This window comes from Cinclus cinclus, chromosome 6, assembly GCF_963662255.1.
Source record: "Cinclus cinclus chromosome 6, bCinCin1.1, whole genome shotgun sequence".
Classification (NCBI taxonomy): domain Eukaryota; kingdom Metazoa; phylum Chordata; class Aves; order Passeriformes; family Cinclidae; genus Cinclus; species Cinclus cinclus.
The window spans coordinates 10244805-10262491 of record NC_085051.1 but is presented as its reverse complement, the minus strand read 5'-3'; the positions used below and the strand labels follow the sequence as shown (position 1 = coordinate 10262491).

The window sequence follows — 17687 nt, the reverse complement described above, 5'->3', positions numbered from 1 at the left end:
ATTAATGCTGAGAAGGTTTCCATGGTATTTGCATTTGAAATGTCAGCACAGCTGGTGACTGAACACTCCAGCTCTCTGTGCTGCCAGGCAAAAGGATTTTATAAGTAGCAGAAATGATAAAAAATTGGGCAGGTTCAGAGGTAAGTATGGACAGAGTTTGCAGTGGTTTAACCTGGTGCTGCACATAACCTTTCTGTGCCAGTTTAAGGTGCTTGGGGCAGGGGTTTGTCCCACTGGCCAGATGCTTTCACGTGCAGTGGTGTGTACACTGACCTGTGCAGCAAAACAAAAAACTCACCTTCTTGCATCTTCAGCTTCATTTTGGTGCAAGCTGTTGAGTTTAGCTCAGCATGGATCCTCTGGAGCTGGAAGTCTGGGCAGGTGTGAAAAAGATGACATTTCTCACCTTCTTAATGGGAGAAGTTAAGTGACTTTGAAAGGAGCTCCTGAGAGACAATTTTTGGAGTCTGTTCAGTGTGAGGTCAACTGTGTGTTATTAATGAGTACTGAGCTTCTCTCTGACCATGGCCTCTCCTTCAGGATGCCATTGAGGCCATTGCAGAAAGTGCTTTTAAAACATCTCCATATCCTGTGATCCTGTCCTTCGAGAACCATGTGGACTCGTGAGTATTTGGGGATTGGGAGAATTGTCTGCTGTGTCCAGAGCAGAAAATACACAGGCAAGGGCTGCTGGGTTTTAAGCGAGTGCTGAGCTGAAGTGAAGCATTAATTGAGGTTTCTGAAGCAACTGAAGGTGGGTCAGAGCTGAAAGATCAGCCTTAGCCTGGGGTGATCACTGCTGTGCAGCCTTTTACCTTGGGTTGCAGCTTATGAACATGAGAGTTGGCTTGGAATGGACCTTAACATCTGCACAGCTGAGGTGGTTTTCTGGGTAGAGGACATGGATGTCAATCTTTTGTTCATGCCAAACTCTGGATTTGGGAATTTGCTTCACTCTTCACTCCTGCCTGATCTCTCTTAGGCCCAAGCAGCAGGCAAAGATGGCCGAGTACTGCCGAACCATTTTTGGAGATATGCTGCTGACAGAGCCACTAGAGAAATACCCGGTACGAGGGAACTGGGGCATGAGACCACTGGGGAGGCCTTTCTGGAAAACTTGGTCACTCTGGTGCTGCGAGGTGCCACAACAGACACAATGCCATAGCCATGGATCCTCGTTCATAGGGATGAGTGGAAGACTCTGTCACAGAGGTTTTCTTGTTTAGCACTCTGTCACCTGAGGGGCTCTGGGCACCGAGCTCTGGGTGGCCAGGACATACCGAGGGTACCACATGTGTTCCGTTCACAGCACTGCTCCAGTCTGTCTGCCAGCACTTGGAAACAGGAGCAAAGGCCTAATCCTGCTCATAGCCTGGAAATATTCCCTTCCAGGCATAGGTGGGCAGGTCAGTGCTTGGAATAACTAAGGAAAACTCCCCATCTGCTTGGGGAGTCTTTCATCTTACTTGTACAACAGGTATTTCTGTGACACCTTTGGTGCCACAAGTGCCCTGCCAGGGGACATGGTTTTAAACACCTGAGCAGGATCTGTGTTCTGCAGGGCACAGATAGGTCCTTGGGCTGCACAAGGCACCTGGCCCAAGCATCTGTTTGAAAGCAATGACACCCAATGAAGAGCTGGAAAGACGCAGTGAGCCAGCAGCAGCTGTCCACTGTCCATTCCCATTCCAGGCAACAGGAACAGAGGGATGAGGGGGGGAACAGTTCAAGAGATCAGCTAAGCTATTAAGAGGCCTTTGCTGTCTGTGCAGTCTGTCACGTGTCCTTGTCTTGAGCCACCTCCTCTGGGATCTTTTTTAAATCTGCTGCAGGCAGTGTTTAAATCTGGCCTGAGTACTGATGAGGGACTGCAGATCTGGGATATGATGAGAGAAGTAGGAGGAATGGGAAGCCAGAGGTATGCGGATGCCTTCAGGCCATGTAGGTGTTTTTTTTAGCAGGATGGGAGGTTAGGCAGCCTGGTGGAGCCTGAGAGATGCAAAATGCTGGTCTAAAACCCCAGGTGAAATCTTAGGAAAAATATGCATTAATCTGGTGGGATATGCTGGCAGATGGAGGAAGTTAGGAGTGTAGTGGGTAAGAGATGTCTGTGCACTGGCAGGGGGACAGGGGAGGTGAGTGTTTGAATTCTGTGATGAAGTTTATCTGTTGCAGCTGAAGCCAGGAGTTCCTCTGCCAAGTCCTAAGGATCTCTTAAGGAAAATCTTGATTAAAAACAAAAAGAACCAATCTATGTCTGGGAAGAGGCAGAGCTCTTTGAAGAAGGGGAGGAACATGGAACCAGAAACCACTGAGCAGCCAACCTCTGTGGATGCTGACGATACTGGTATGTGTGAAGGGAAGGGGGACTAATAAAACTAATAGGCAAAGCCTTCTAAATCACCCAATACAAGCTTGAGGCAAGCCAGCACTAGTCATTAAATCAGTTAGCCCAAGCAGCAGCAGAAAACTGGAAGAGAAATTAAATCTTCAGAATAAATCTTTATAATACTTTGTCCAACCAAAAGAGAATGATCATTTACAACCTGTCCATCATCCCTTAGTGATCCACGGATACACTCTGACTTTTGGGTTGAGGGAAGGGGAACAATTTGTTACTGCTTGTGGCTCTCTGCTAACCACAAATTTACCACAGCCTAGTTCTTCACCATGAGAGACTTGGAGGTTCATAAAACCTTCAGCCCCTCTCTCCTCCCTTCCTGCCACCTCTTGGGCTCAGGGCCCCTGTGGTAGAACAGCCCCTGTCATGGTAAGAGTACATGAAGTCATGTGAGCATGAGGTGAACACCACTTCAGAACACCTGGAAATGGCCATTTATTCTCACAAATATGTGTGACCTTGGAGGGGAAACAACCCAATGATTGTCACTTCTGGGTGTGAGGGGAGCCTGCAGCAGGAATGGTCTCTTGGGTGTGCTGGTCCTCACCATACCAGTTCATCTTTGGATTTGGCCAATAAAATTGTAGGATTCCTCCCCTCGATATTCCAGCATTACTTGGTGGTGAGGTTTGGCAGAGCCCTCCACTGCCAGCAGCCTGCAGGGTCCTGTCTGTGTCCTCATGATCCATACCTCTGATGAGGGGCCTGTGTGCTTAGTCTGGGCAGGTGATGTGGCTGAAGAGGAGCCAGAGGAAGAGGATGAACAGCTCAGAAACCTGGATGAAGAGGAAATTAAAAAGATGCAGTCAGATGAGGTGCTGTCACTGTTGGTTCTTTTCTGTTTGTTTTTTTGTTGGTTTCCATTTTTCTCTGGGGCTCACCCTATTGAATAAGAGATGAACCTGAAGTGCAAAGGGGAATGAACCTGTCGGGAGCTTTCCATTCCCCATACAACCAGACCTTTGCAGGAGAAACTGAAGAAGAGAAATTTTGTTGCAAGCGTAAAGAATGTGGTAGAGGACTTACTGCTGACTCTGTATGATTTGGAGATAACTGTTTGCCTTGGGGGTGTTGGAGAGGCTTAGCCTTGGTCTGAGTTGTTACTGAAAGTGCTGCTGCTGAAGGGGAGGGGACGAGATCAGCATTCTCTTGAATAAAAGGTCTATTTTCCATTCCCATCTCCCTGGTATCCTTTGGAGAGGAGGAAAAACAATATGCACAGTTTGTCCCAGACTCCATGTTCTGAGGAGACAAAGAGGTCCTGGGCTTTGTATATCCTCCCTGGAACCTCTCCATGTACCTTGAGTTCATTTTTGACCAGCCACTTGGAGATTCTGTGCCCCTGCCCACCATGGAGCTGTAGGACTGGAAAGCCAGAGAAATGCGAGCACTCTGGTCAGGGCAGCCACCACAGCTCTTTGACTCTTTCACTGTGAGGCCCCAGTGCAGTTTGTTTCATCTCCAGGGAAGGTCTCTTCATCTGTTTCCTTTTGGATTGTTTTCTGCTCAGGGCACGGCTGGCCTGGAAGTGACAGCGTACGAGGAGATGTCCAGCCTGGTTAACTACATACAGCCCATCAAATTCAACTCCTTCGAGGTCTCTGCCAGTAAGTCAGGCTCAGTCCCTTTGGAATCCAGGCCAAGTGCTTCCTGGCTCAGTCAGTCCCCCATGCAGAATGGGGACTGGGCGTGCCTGCTCCTAAATGCAATCTCCTGTTCCTAGAGAAGAACCGGAGTTACGTCATCTCTTCCTTCACTGAGATGAAGGCTGGTGATCTACTGAGCAAGTTCCCCATGCAGTTTGTAGAGTATCCTTTTGGCAGCCCTTTTCCAGTGCCATTGGGTGTGCTTGGAATGTGAGGGAGGCTCTTGACAGGATGCACCCTGCTGTAGCCAATGTCAAGGCTGCCAGATGCTTGTCCTTAAGTGAAAAGTGTATGGACTAGGAGCCTGAGCCTCTCTGGGGTCTTGTCTGGAAGGCTCTGAGCATCTGGTAGCAGAGCTCCAACAGTTTTTATAATGGGAATATGTGGGTTGGCCCCAGGGCACAACAGGAGTGCTCCCAGCTTGCTTCCTATAGAGCCTGTAGATACAATAAGTGGCAGATGAGCCGCATTTACCCCAAAGGCACCCGGATGGACTCCTCCAACTACCAGCCCCAGATGTTCTGGAATGTTGGCTGTCAGATGGTGGCACTCAACTTCCAGACCATGGGTGAGTGTTGGGGTGTGCTCCAGCCTCCAAGCGGGTGAGGTCAGGTGCTGTTGATCCCCAGATACTCCTGGTCCTATCTCTTCCTTTACTGCCATTTCCCTGGTCATTATTCCATGTGCCTTTTCCCAATGGAAAGGCTGTTCTCCTGTGATTTGATCTCCCACAGACCAACAGCACTTTTCTATGCCCAGTACAGACCTGGCATGCATACACACACACAGAGACATGGATTGCTGTCACCCTGTGTCCGGGCACTGTCCCTGGCTGTCCTGTTCCACAATGTCACACTTAATTATATCCATGAGGGCCCCTACAGCTCCCATCCCCCAAGTTGCTACCTCTACAAGGCAGAGGCAGAGCTCCATCTGGCCACAGCACTGACCTGTCTGTGCCATTATTTCCAGGATTTTGACCTGAATAGCGAGGAAGGGCCTTTCCTTGAAGAAGGAAAGTAAAGCCTTGAGAGAAAGCTGCACCTTACCCCTCTTCCTTCCTCAGAGGGCTGTGTTATGTATAGAGCATAGGAGACAAAAGGGAGCCAGTGCAAGGTTGGTCCTGAGGAAGATGAAAGTGCAGCAACCACCAGGCAGTGTCCTCAGAAGTGTCAGGCAGAAGATGGACTCCGAGGAGGCCCAAAAATGAAAGGGGGAAGGAGCAAAGGGGCTTAGGCAGCTGCTTATTCCCACCCAAAAATAGCAGGTGCTCCTTAAAGCAGATTTTAATTTAGCTCTGCCCATAACTTAAGGTGCAAGCGCAAGCAAACCACTTCCCTTCCTTACAACAGCTGCTGTAATATTTTTCCCTGTAGGGTGCCGAGAGGCTTAATTAGTTTTCAAGACTGCTTTGCGAGCTGTGGGCTGGCAGGGGCTGGAAGCTTCTGGCAGCTTTCAGCTCCCTTGCAGCACACAGGCTGCCTGTCCCCCCCCCCAGCCCTGTCTTACTGTGCTGCTCTGCTCTCAGATGTCCCCATGCAGCAGAACATGGCCCTGTTTGAGTTCAACGGGCAGTGTGGGTACCTGCTCAAGCATGAGTTCATGCGGCGCCCCGACAAGCAGTTCGACCCCTTCTCTGTGGACCGCATCGATGGGCTGGTAGCCACTACTGTCTGTGTCACGGCAAGTACAGCCTGGGGACCCCGTCCTGTGTCATCCAGGGGGACTCAGTGCCACATGAACCCACGGAGTCCTGCGGGAAAGTGTTACTGTGGCAACTCCCAGGCTTGTTGCTATTTTAAAATAATCATAATCACGTGAAAATGGAAAACGAGCATCTGCTGTGCAGAGGCAGCCAAGGCTGTGCTGATGGGAAGAGCGGAAGTACTGAAGCAAGAAATAGGGGTGGAGGTAAAAGAAGAGCTGGAGCAGAAAAGCTGTTTTGGGGTGGGAGAGTGACTTTGGCTGAAGGAATGGATGGGTTCCTCTGTTTTATTCTTCCCAGCAGTTACTAACTCGTTGTTCACAGGTACTCTCTGGTCAGTTCCTGTCCGACCGCAGCGTGAAGACCTACGTGGAAGTGGAGCTCCTTGGGCTGCCAAGGGATGCCAAACGCAAGCACAGAACGAAACTGACCGCCACGGCCAACTCCATCAACCCGGTGTGGAAAGAGGAGGCTTTTGTTTTTGAAAAGGTGAGAATATTTGATAGTAATTTAGCCAGAGAATCCTTAAAGCTCCTGATGGCCATGAGCATTGCCTTGGGAGAGGTCAGTGCCTGCAGAAGGGATTCTCCTTTGGAGACCTCAGACCTGGCATTGGACACTCTCAGGTAACATCCAGACAACAACATTCAAAGCAATTCTGCATCATTATATCCCAGAACAGACAAGGGATAGCTGGGAATGGTTCTGGAAATAACAGGCATCCAAAATCTTCCCTCTGTAATGCCCTCTTCAGACTGATCAGTTTTGAAAACTTCCAGCATGAGAAAGGAACTGAATTTCTGTGATTAAACTGTCATTGAGAAACAGCCAAACTGGAGCAGTAATGGGACCAGTTTTCAGTTGTGCCAGAACATGGAAATCTGCCCTGTCTCTCCCCAGGAATTCAGTGGTCACCAATCCAGCTGCAGGGCACAGGAAGTTAAGTCAAGTACACATAATACAATTCATCTGTCAGGCACAGTATGAAGCTACAGATATTTTCAGCCTACTTGGCTGAAATATCCTCTTTTCAGAAACACTCTGAGGCTTCACTCCTGGCAGAATAATTTTGAGTTCATTTAATGGCACAAGAATACAGGGAAGGAGTCAAAAGACTTTATTAGCAATGCTACCATGTTTGCTAAATTATCCATCCCAGTTCATTCCATTCTCCAGTGAGTTCTTCCTGAAAGAAGTGGTTTGGAGGGTTTGTTGTCCTATTTTTATCTTTAGGTAACCTGTGATCCTAGGCAAGCTGAGAAGCCTGTGTTTGGTGGAGTTTCTGGGCATTCAGCTATAATGTCTATGACAAACTGTGTAAACCTTAAATTACAAGATGCAGAAATAGGCAGTGCCATCCTGAAAGAGATGGAATTGTTTGGTTGGAAGGAGGAGGGTGCTGCTATCAGGAGTTAGAGGTGACTTACTCTGCTTTTCCCTTAGATCATGATGCCCGAGTTGGCATCTCTCAAAATTGTGGCTTGGGAAGAAGGAGGGAAATTCATTGGCCAGCGTATCATTCCCATCATCGCAATGCACCCAGGTAAATCAGTGGAAATTCCTTCAGCTTTTGTGCCCTTGAGACTTCTCCAGTGGGAGCCATAAAGACCATACCAACAGCTGCATCCTTTGTTCCAATAATCTCCATGTCAAGAGGCAGTGGAACTTTCAAATCCATCTTGTTATAGCCTTGGCTTTATCCCATGATATACTCACCATGCCCTGCTGTAAAGAGGGCCTCAGGCTGCTGGAGCAGAGACAGGGAGGGAGGGGATGCCTCCAGCTCAGCTCCCTCCCCTCTCTGCCCCAGGCTACCACCACGTGTGCCTGCGCAGTGAGAGCAACATGCCGCTCACCATGCCCGCCCTCTTCGTGTTCCTGGAGATCAAGGACTATGTGCCGGATGCTTGGGCAGGTAGGGAGCGCTGGAATGTGCGGGGGGTGCTTCTGGTCTCCTCCGAACTCTGATTCAGAAGCATTTTTCCAGCCTGGGAAGTGCTTTCCTGCTGCACCCTCAATTCCTTGTCAGGGTGGGACTTGAGCACATGCCAATATCCTGTCACAGCCTCGCTGCCTTGGGAAGAACATGAAGGCTCCCACTGCAGCTCTGCCAGATTCCCACCTGAGGTGCAGTGCAGGTGTGCCAGGCCCCAGTGTGGAATGGGTCAGCCCTGCTCTTTTTCAGAGGCAGGGAGAGATTTCTTTTAGAGAATAGGTGACATCTCTCAGGGGCTGCAGAGAACAGAGCTTTAGGGAGGTTTTAAGAGTGGTGCTCTTCCCTGTTGGAAGGGAGGTTTTTGCTAGTCCTGAGACATGGGGACCTTCCTTTGAGAATGGTCAGAGCTGGATGTGACAGAAGCCTTACCGGAGGGATCAACAGTTCTCACCAAACCCAGAGTGCAAACAAGCCACAAGAGCTCTTGTGAATACTTGTCATGTTTGCTCTCTCCTCCCCTGTGTTCATACAAATGAACCTTATTCACTGGGGAAATCCTGAGCAATTTGGTTTATCACATTTTTATTAAAGAGATGAGGTTTTTACAATGTTGGACTGGAATTGGAGCAGGGAGTTATGCAGGTAGGAAAAGTCTTAACCTGGCCCTGGATTTTGGGAGCAGAGTTCCCAAAATCACAGAGCTGCCCTGAACATCAGTTGTGAGCCATGGCCTTGGACTAAGGTGAAGGAGGTTCTCTTCCTCCCTTCCTTGTGCTGTCAGGGACAAGGTTACAAGCAGAGGACGCAAACTATTCCTTCTTCACAGTGTCCTGTGCTGGGCAGGGAAAGTGAGTCCATGAGTTGTTTGCTATCCAAGCCAAGCCCTACTCTCTATTTCCAGATCTCACTATTGCCCTCTCCAACCCCATCAAGTTCTTCAACCTGCAGGACAAGCGCTTGATGAAGCTCAAGGATACCTCAGGAGAGGTGAGTTTTTCCAAGTTCTGTTCTCTAGAGCGCCTTGCATGGATTCAGCTTGAAATAATGGAGTTTTCATTTACCTCTGATCTTTGTTTTAGAGGCCTGGCACACAGACAAACCTCTCACCTGCTGAGACTAATGGGGTGGCAGGCTCCACTGGGAAACCCAGCATTCCTCCCTCTAATGGGTCCACAGGTAAGTTTCCAAGAGTTTCCAAGCATTTAAGCATCTTGGCAGCTTAATTAATTCTTCTGTACTGACACCAACATCCTTCACACGGGCTGTGTTCTGGTGAGTTCTCCTCTATCCATTTCCAACATGGAAGTCCAAGATGGGACATTAACAGGAACTTTTTTTGGGATTTCAGGAGCAGCAGTGTTCACCAAGGATGAAGCCCTGTTAGAAGTAATGCAGATGGCAGGTAACTCTTCATGCTGGTCACTTGGGCTGAGGCCCTGTCTGTCATCTTACATTTCCAAATTAAAAAGGTATGTCCCAACCCTGCCTGGTGTAGCCAGCACTAAAGACAAATCCCAGGAATCTTGGGGCTCAAGGACAGGTTTCCTTCAGCACATCTGCACTCCCTGAGCAACATATTGTTCACCTGCTTCCGGGTGCCTGAATGCACTGTGATGCCAATTCCTGGCAAACATGAGGCCTAATTGTGCCTCAAAACCCAACTGAAGGCACAAGAGGAAACCTGTTTGGCTCGGGATATGTTGGCAAGTAACTGTTATGTACAGTGCTGTTTTAGAAGTTATTCCTAAAGACAAGTGTTTGCCAGGACAGAATATGTACCTGGGGAGAGGCATCCCAAGGTGTGCAGCAGAGGGGGCTCTGGTTTGCATGTGGTGATCAAGGGACATGCATTGGAGCTGTGTGCTCCAGTTTCCCCAGTCCAAGCCTTGGGAAGGAGCTGGCCCAGTTCAGCCTTTTTGTTTTGTTTCAGAACCTGAAACAATCACCCTTGCTGAGCTGCAGCAGAAGAAGCGCTTCCTGAAGCTGCTGAAGAGGCAGGAGAAGGAGCTGAGGGAGCTGGAGCAGAAGGGAAGCAAACAGAGGGAGGAGCTGCTGCAGAAATACTCTGCACTCTTTTCAGAGCAGGCCTTCCCTGGGGGCAAGAAAAGGACAATACGCACAAGGAAAACCCAGAAGAAGAGGTAACCATAACCTGGGTGTCACTTTCCCAAACCAAAACAAGGATCCCCAGGGAAACATGAGCTCCCCTTCTCTGCAGGAATATAGAGCAGTGCAGGCACCTGCATGTCCCTGGGTTGTTCCCACTGAAGGTGGGTGGGAAGGTTGGGATTGTATTGGCATGGCAAGAAGCAGCATGGCCCCTGATCCTGTTCTGCAGGAGTGTGACCCCAAGTGATGCTGGTATCAGTGCAAATCCTGTAAAAGCAGCAGAGAGCATCGATCACCACTGGCTCGTGGAGCTGAGGGAGAGGCTGGAGATGGACCTCGTCCACCTTGGGGAGGAGCACCACAATCGGATCCGAAGGAAGAAAGAGCAGCATGCTACCGAGGTGAGGGCTGCAAGTGTCACCTGAAAGCGTATCCTGGGACAGCCCAAATAATTCCAAGTTATTCACTAAACTGAGCTTGGGTATGTGGGCCCAGAGCACACATGACATGTGTATCATCAGCTCCACGCCAGGTAACTGAGAATGAAGATATGAAGCTTATTTGTTAGAAGCCCTAAAAATCCTGAAGAAATATTTTTATATGTCTACTATTAAGAAGAAAAAAAAAAAAAGAGTAGCATTGCCCTGGAGCACATCAGGCTCCATCTGCGCCAGCTCTTCTGATGCCTTAGCATGGAGTTAATGTGATGGTTAATGGCTTCACACCTTGCCAGGTACCACCTCTCTACCAGTGGCACCATCAGAGCATGTTCTGCTGTTTGACCTGGTGAAAGTTGAAATCCTGCAGGCTGAGTTCAGCCAAGGCCAGAAGGAGCCATGGTGATGCCTGGTGACAGAGTGTAGGCCATAGGACAGGGGTGGTAAATCCAGCATATGCTCTTTTCCCATGAAAAGGGAGTGATTCCAAGCTTGGAAGGCCTTTTCCCATTATTTTTTTCTGAAGAAATTTGCACTGATACATCTTAAATCTTCAGTTCCATGGTGCACCTTAGGCTTGACACAGCTCTTGCAAGCTGTGTCAAGCCTGAGGGGAAAATAACACTTGGGCACTGGCTTACCTGGGAATCAGGTATCTTACTTGGGAGAGGAGCCAGGGATGAAGCCTCCCTGTCTCACAAATGTCAGTCCACTGGCACAGTGGGGCCAGCATTTGCACTGAGCCTCAGGGATTTGGAATTTGTTGCTCCGGGAATTCAGTGCAGGGAGGTGTTCAGCTAACTTGGGTGCAGTGTCTCATCCTTTGTTCTCTTTTGGTCTTGTTTTCATCCCTTAAACAGCAAGTTGCCAGGATCCTGGAGCTGGCCAGGGAGAAGCAGGCAGCTGAGCTGCGGGTGCTGAGGGACACATCAGAAAGGTAAATATGTCACTGGAATAACAAATAATGCCCAGTTCTGGTCTGGAGCAGCACTTTCTGCTGGATCTCAAAGCTCTGCTCTGCAGCCAGGGAGTGAGAAATGGGGAAGAGAAGGTTTTCTTTTCCTTTGGTGAGAAATTGAGGCAGGGGCATGTGACATGGGATCTCACACAGTGGTCTGGGGGAAGATGCCTCTTGTGATCCCCAGAACAGTGTTCCTGCCATGAGACACCAAGCAGGATACAGTATTCCATCTGCAGTGAGCAGCCTGGAGCCAGTGATGAGGAAGGATAGGAAACAGCACTGCTGGTCCCTGGCTTCCACCTCTGTCTCTTGCAGCCAGGACCTCACAGTAATCCCTTCCAGGGACTGATCTGCTCTGTCTTCTAAGTGAATTGAGCGTCTTGGCTCCAGTATTTAAGCAAATTGACAGGATCAATTGACCAGTTTCTAGCCAGACATGTATCCATTTGTTCTTGCAAGAACTTTGTCCTGAAGCTAAATTCCTTGGTCATTCCTACTTCTAATTAAATCCTCAGTCTTTAGTTACAAATTCAGATAAAACTGCCTCTTTTTGTGTCCTATCCCAAGCCAGAGTCTCTTTACTCAGCTATTTAGCATATTCAGGCAAGTCTAAGGAAACAGGGGAGTAGCCAGGTAAGGGTTTGCTGACAGTAGGAAGTAATGACTGTAGGATGTCATTAGTACAGTCACATCTCCCTGGCTGGGAGAAGCTCCAGAAAGACTTCAAGATTTGGAGCAACAGGCAATGAAATAGCAGTTCAGTTCAGCAGGAATAAATATAAAATAATCTGAATGGAAAACCCTGGCTATAGCCCAGCTGTGCACTGGTGTTGGCACTCGGGTAAGAGATCTTCAGCTGCTGTGGATGCTCTTCATTCCCAGCTTTGCAATGGCCAAAGTGGCAAACAGGATTTTGGGAATTGTACAGGGAAACAAAAAAAAAAATATTGAGTTAGCCTTGTGCCCCTAGCTCCATCTGCTTAGAGCTGTTCCCTTCTCAAGAAAAAAGCATATCAAACAAGCAAAGTCTTGAAAGAGCAAGAATAACAGCCAGCACTGAGGAGGAATTTGTGTCCAAAAAGAAATTAAATAGGACAGCTAGGAGAAGGAACAGATATTTGAGGGAATGTGACAGTAATGTGTAAATCATGAACGGTCTGGAAGAGGGAAGTGATTGCTCACTGTTTCTCATTGGAAAGAAGGGTGGGACAGCCAGTGAATGTCTCAGGTGCCTCTGTCACATTGTGTATAAATTAAGTACTGTTTCTCTCATGGCAAGGAGCTGTGAAATCCAAAAGTAGAGGTAAACTCCCGAGTATGAGTGACACCACAGAACATGATATATGCATAGATACTGGAGGATAGACTGGAAACTGGGAAGGTGGAGGAGGGAAAATTCCCTGTACACCTGTTCTTTCCTACCCTTGCATTTAGCATGTGCTGCCTCCACTGCTGGGCCAGGACATGTCTTGACACAGGACTTAAAATATCCTCAAGACTCCAGGCCACCTGCTGCAAGGTCTCCCATATTTAGTCTTTCTGGACAGTGGAGCACTCCAGAGAGCTGTGGGGATGGAGGACTGTTCTGCTGTCTGGGGCTGGTAACCAGATCTGTATCTCCTTTCTTCTCTCCACAGCAACATTAAAGACATTAAGAAGAGGATGGAGGCAAAGAGAGTGGAGCGGGTCCAGGCCATGCTGAGGAATACCAGTGACAAGGCTGCTCAGGAGAGGTGTGGGAATGGATGTTCCTGGGTTCTGTCTATGCAGGATGCAGGGTTTTTATATTTTCAGCTTCCAAGGCAGTAGGAATTTTGCATCCAGTTATTTGCCTTATTTGGCTCAGCCAAATTTAAGTGGTGTTTTATTTGTCTTTTCTAAAATTACAGCAGCTTCTCCCGGTGGCAGGACAGTGTGGGAATGTAACTTACCTGTTGATCAGCATGGCACTAATCAGTACTGACAAATGGGTTTTATGGAAGGAGAACAACTGGATTTTACAGGGTTTTATAATTTTTCTTTAAAGGTTGAAGAAAGAAATTAACAACTCCCACATTCAGGAGGTGGTACAGACAGTGAAACGGGTGAGTTCTAGGGCACCAGGCTGCCCCAGCAGCTCTGGGTTCTGCCGGGAGGGGGCCAGGGGAGCTCAGTCAGTGTGTCCAGGGCATTTGTAACCACGGCTCGGGAACAATGGGAAAGCCTGGTACGAGGAAAGACCCCTCAAGGACCCCAGCTCTGCCCTTTGAAGACCCAGTGCTAGACAAAGTTGAGTCCACGTCTGTCTGTCTGTCCGTCAGTGAGTGTCAGCATCTGAGTCCATGTTTGTGTATGTGTTTCTGTGTTCATGTGTGTCCATGTCTGTGTGTCTGGGTCAGGGTGTGTGTACCTGTGTGTGTCAGTGTCTGTGTCCAATCTATGTCTGTCCCTTTGTGGCTGTGTGTTCATTCGATTGTGTCTGTCTCTGTGTGTCCCTGTGTCTGTCTGGGTATCTGAGTGCATGTGTCTGTGGGTCCAGGTGTCTTTCTGTCCATCTATTTGTCCCTGTGTCCATTTATGTCTGTGTGCATGTGTGTCCATCCGTGGCTGCCCATGTATGTGTCCATGTAGATCTGCCAGTGTGTCCATGGGTGTCCATCTGCATCTTTGTGAGTCGGTGTTTCTTCATGTTTGTGTCTCCATCTCTTCCTGGGTCAGAGATACTTTGTGTGCTTATGGGTGTGTCTGCCTTAGGGCGAGTCTCTCTCCCTGTGTGCATCTGCGTGTGTCCATCTCTGTGTCTGTATCCATGTGTCTCCATCCAGGAATCTGTCCCTGTGCGTGTATCCATGTATGTTTGTCCACCTATGTCCCTGTGACCAGGGGTCTGTCTTTGTGTGCCGTGTGGGTGTGTCTGTGTGCATCTATAAATATCTGGGTGTCTTTGTGTCAGCCTTTGTCCCTCTGTCTGTGTCCTTGCACATCTGTGTGTCTCTGAGAGTGTGACTACATGTCACTGTATTCCTGTGTGCATGTCCATGCAGATGTCTGTGTCCATGTGTCTTTGTGTAAACTTTTGTGTCTGTGTCCATGTTTGTCTGTCCTTGTGTCCAGGAGTGTCTCTGTGCGCCTGTGTCACTGAATTTGTGCATGTGGCTGTGCCAGAGGAGAGTGTGTGTTCCTGTCTATGTCTGTGTGCCTGTCTGTCTCTGTGTCCATTCCTGGGTATGTCTATTTGTGTCTGTCCATATTTGTGTTTCCATGTGTGAGTCTGTATGTCCAGGTGTCCATCTGTCTGTGTCTGTCCCTGTGTGTGTCCATGTCCAGGTGTCTCTGTCCATCTCTAGCTGTGTCCTTGAGTGTATCCCCATGTCCATGTCCCTCTGTGTCCATGCTCAGGTCAGCATGTCCATCTGTGTCCAGATTTTTTTGTGTGTCCAGGTCTGTGTATGTCTGTGTCTGTGTTCTGGTGGGAGTCTGTGTGTCCATTTGTGTCCATGTGTCTGTGTCCATCCATGTGTTATGTGTATTTCTGTGTGCCTGTGCCTGAGTGTATGTTCATGTCTGTCTGGGTGTCCATGTCTCTATATGTGGCCTTGTGCTGGTCCATGTCTGTAACCACGTGTCTTTCTGCCTGTGTCTCCATTTCCAAGTGTGTGTAGGTCTGCATCTCCCCATGCCTCAGAATGTGTGTGTCCATGCATGTGTGTGTGTCCACATGTCTGCCTGTATCTCTGTCCCTGCCTGTGCCCACAGGTCTGTCTGTGTCCGTCTGTATCTGTCTGTATCCATGTGTCTGCCTGTATCTGAGTATATTTGTGTGCTTCTGCATCCATATCTGTGTCCATCTGTCTGTCTATGTATCCATGCCTGTGACCGTATGTCCCAGTGTCTCTGGCTGCCTGTGTCAGTCTGTGTATCTGCATCCATATCCATCCATGGGTCTGTGTCCATGTCTCCATCTGCCTCTGTGTCCATATCCATCCATGTGTCTCTCTGTCCCCACTTGTATCTGGATGTGTGTCTGTGTCCATGTGTCTGTGTCCATGACTCTTTATCTGCATTTGTGTGTCTGCCTGTGTCTGCATCCGTTTCCATGTGTCTGCCTGTGTCCACATCCATGCACGTCAGTGTCTGTGTGTCCCTGCATCTGCTTGTGTCCATGAGTCTGTGTCTATCCATGTGTCCATGTGTATGTCCCTGTACGTTTGCCTGCGTGTGCATCTGCATCCATGTGTCTGTGTCCATGTGTCCATCTGTCTAACTCTGTGTTTGTGTCGGTATCCGGCCCTGATTGCGTCAGTGTGTCTGCATGTCTGTATCCAAGTCTGTCTGTCCATGTCTGCCTTTGTCTGTGGCCATGTGTGTGTCCATGTGGCTTCCTGTCTTTGTGTGCCTGTGTCTATGTCCATGTGTGTGTGTTGAAGCCTGCATCTGTGTCCCCATTTTTGTGCCTATGTCCTGTGTCTGTCTATGAGCCTGTGTCTGTTTGTGTGCCTGTGTCCATATGCATGTCTCTGTCCAGCTGTTTGTATCCATGTCCATCAGTGTCTCGTGATTATGTGTCCATCCAGACTGTGTCTGTGTCCCTCTGTGTGTGTCTACATCTATCCCTGTGTCTGTCTGTGTGTGTCCCCCTGTATGTCTGTGTCCTGTCCCTGTGTCCCACGTGCCTGTGTGCACTCACCTGCCAGGCTGTTGCTCTAGGCCTGCCCTCCTGGGCTGAGCTTGGGTTGTCCAAAGCTGTTGCTTATAAAACTGGAACCTGAGGGGGTTAATTTATTCTTTTTAAAGGTGACAGAGAAGACTGGCAGGTTCCAGCAGAAACTGGAGGAGAAGCAGGCAGCAAGTCTCCAGTCCATCAAGGAGAGAGAAAGCCAGGTAAGGACAACGTTTAGGGTCAGGGTTGTTCCTTGGCACAAGAAGTCCAAACCCTCAGAGAACCAATCTTTACTGCCACCCTCAGCCCACACATTACCAGGGGGTGATAAAGTGGATGAGGGGGCCCCCACAGAGCCCAAAAGGACCAACAGCTCATTCCAGAGTTCCTGGTCTCTGCTTGGCTCTATTGTATGGGAATGACCTGATTCTCCATTTGCAGCTCCAGCAGCAAGTACGGGTAGAATATGAGGAGAAGTTGAGAGCTCTGAACATGGAGGTTCAGGAGATGGTGAAGAACTACACCAAAGCCAGCTTTCCTGGAGAGCCACAGACTGGGAAGGAAGCAGGTCTGAGCATTCTTGAGGGAGAACGAGGCTCTACAGACCAACTGAAAGCAAATATCCCAGTGGCAGAGGTGTCCAGGCTTACACTGGCAATGACTGAGCCCTTGGGAGCTGGAATGGATGTGGAGATAGAAGAGAGCATATTCTGAGACGAGTCCTTTCTTTACTGTTCATTGCAAGATGGTATATGGTGAAGTAACAACCAGCTTCACAAACTACTGCCATCCCTTTCCATTCTGGGGAGCTCCTGAAATCCTTCAGGAATGTACTACATTATCCCAGACATTATCTGGAAGCAGTCGGGAGAGCTCACCCCTTCAGGGCACTTCGCCCTCTGTCTTCCCCAGCTTGAGCTCTGAGGTATTTCAGCAGCAGGAAAGAGCCTGTGCCTGCAGACCAGCTCCCTGTTGGCAGCACAGCAGCAGCTACAGGAATATTTACTTTGCATTCAGACCAGTTTTTAGAGTCAGTTCCCTCATCATTCCTCACCTACACCCCTTCACATCAGTCCACCTCCTCCTAACATCTCCCACATGGTTCAATAAACAAACAATAAACGGCAATAAACAAACAAAACCCCCTAAACACTGATACAAAGAGACACCACAGGTGGGGATAGGGATGGAAAGTGGGCTCAGTCACAGGAAACCACACCAGGCTGGAAAACAGTTACACCTAGAGCTGCATTAATAAACAATTACAAATGCTGCTATAAAACCAACCAAACTCTGGGTCAAGCAGGTATGAGAACATGTTCCATGCCTAGCCTGAACACCCAACAAGAGTCCACATCTCCCCTGTGGTGTCACCAGAGTACTGGAATTATGGATTGTACATTTCTGAGCTATTTATTTTTTAGAAAAATAATTAAAACACTGCTGTTCTTGAAAAACTGGGTCACTTGTTACTTAGCTGCAGTTAGTGTGTGTATCTCATCCAGGTGTGTGTCTCCATGTCTGTGTCCAGGTGTATTCATGTCCCTGTGTGTGTGTCTATGGTTGTGTGTCTGGGTGTCTGTATGTCTGTGCGTGTGTGTATATATCCATCCATGTCCCAGTGTGACAGTGTGTGTCTGTGTCCATATGTCTGTCCATGTCAATCTCTCCAGCTGTCCATGTACTCTGTGCCTGAGTGTATGTCGGTGTCTTTGTATCCATACATCTCCATGTCTGTGTCTTTATCCAGGTCTGTGTGTCCATGTGTCTGTTGATCCTTGTGTCTGTCCATGTGCCTGTGTCTCTACATCTGTCCATGTCTCTGTCACAGTGTGTGTGTCCCTCCTTGACTG

General features: G+C 48.7%; 1 protein-coding gene across 3 annotated transcripts in view; it reads left to right on the top strand.

The window, feature by feature from the left end:
- The window catches only part of PLCB2 (phospholipase C beta 2), a 42703-nt gene extending 25419 nt beyond the window's left edge, over positions 1-17284 (top strand). For 2 of the 3 annotated variants that reach the window (XM_062495923.1, XM_062495922.1), the window contains exons 12-32: positions 541-623; positions 983-1067; positions 2176-2347; positions 3119-3216; positions 3912-4008; positions 4125-4209; positions 4491-4615; positions 5576-5730; positions 6077-6241; positions 7196-7295; positions 7563-7667; positions 8590-8675; positions 8768-8864; positions 9037-9090; positions 9619-9829; positions 10027-10198; positions 11095-11171; positions 12833-12928; positions 13222-13279; positions 15969-16055; positions 16276-17284. In XM_062495923.1, coding sequence (XP_062351907.1) covers positions 541-623; positions 983-1067; positions 2176-2347; positions 3119-3216; positions 3912-4008; positions 4125-4209; positions 4491-4615; positions 5576-5730; positions 6077-6241; positions 7196-7295; positions 7563-7667; positions 8590-8675; positions 8768-8864; positions 9037-9090; positions 9619-9829; positions 10027-10198; positions 11095-11171; positions 12833-12928; positions 13222-13279; positions 15969-16055; positions 16276-16548 — 2481 coding nt within the window. In that variant the 3' untranslated portion in view covers positions 16549-17284. Of the gene's footprint in view, positions 1-540; positions 624-982; positions 1068-2175; positions 2348-3118; positions 3217-3911; positions 4009-4124; positions 4210-4490; positions 4616-5575; positions 5731-6076; positions 6242-7195; positions 7296-7562; positions 7668-8589; positions 8676-8767; positions 8865-9036; positions 9091-9618; positions 9830-10026; positions 10199-11094; positions 11172-12832; positions 12929-13221; positions 13280-15968; positions 16056-16275 lie in introns of those variants that run through there. The other variant, XR_009933328.1, reaches the window with a different exon arrangement.
- The last annotated feature ends 403 nt before the right edge of the window (positions 17285-17687 follow it).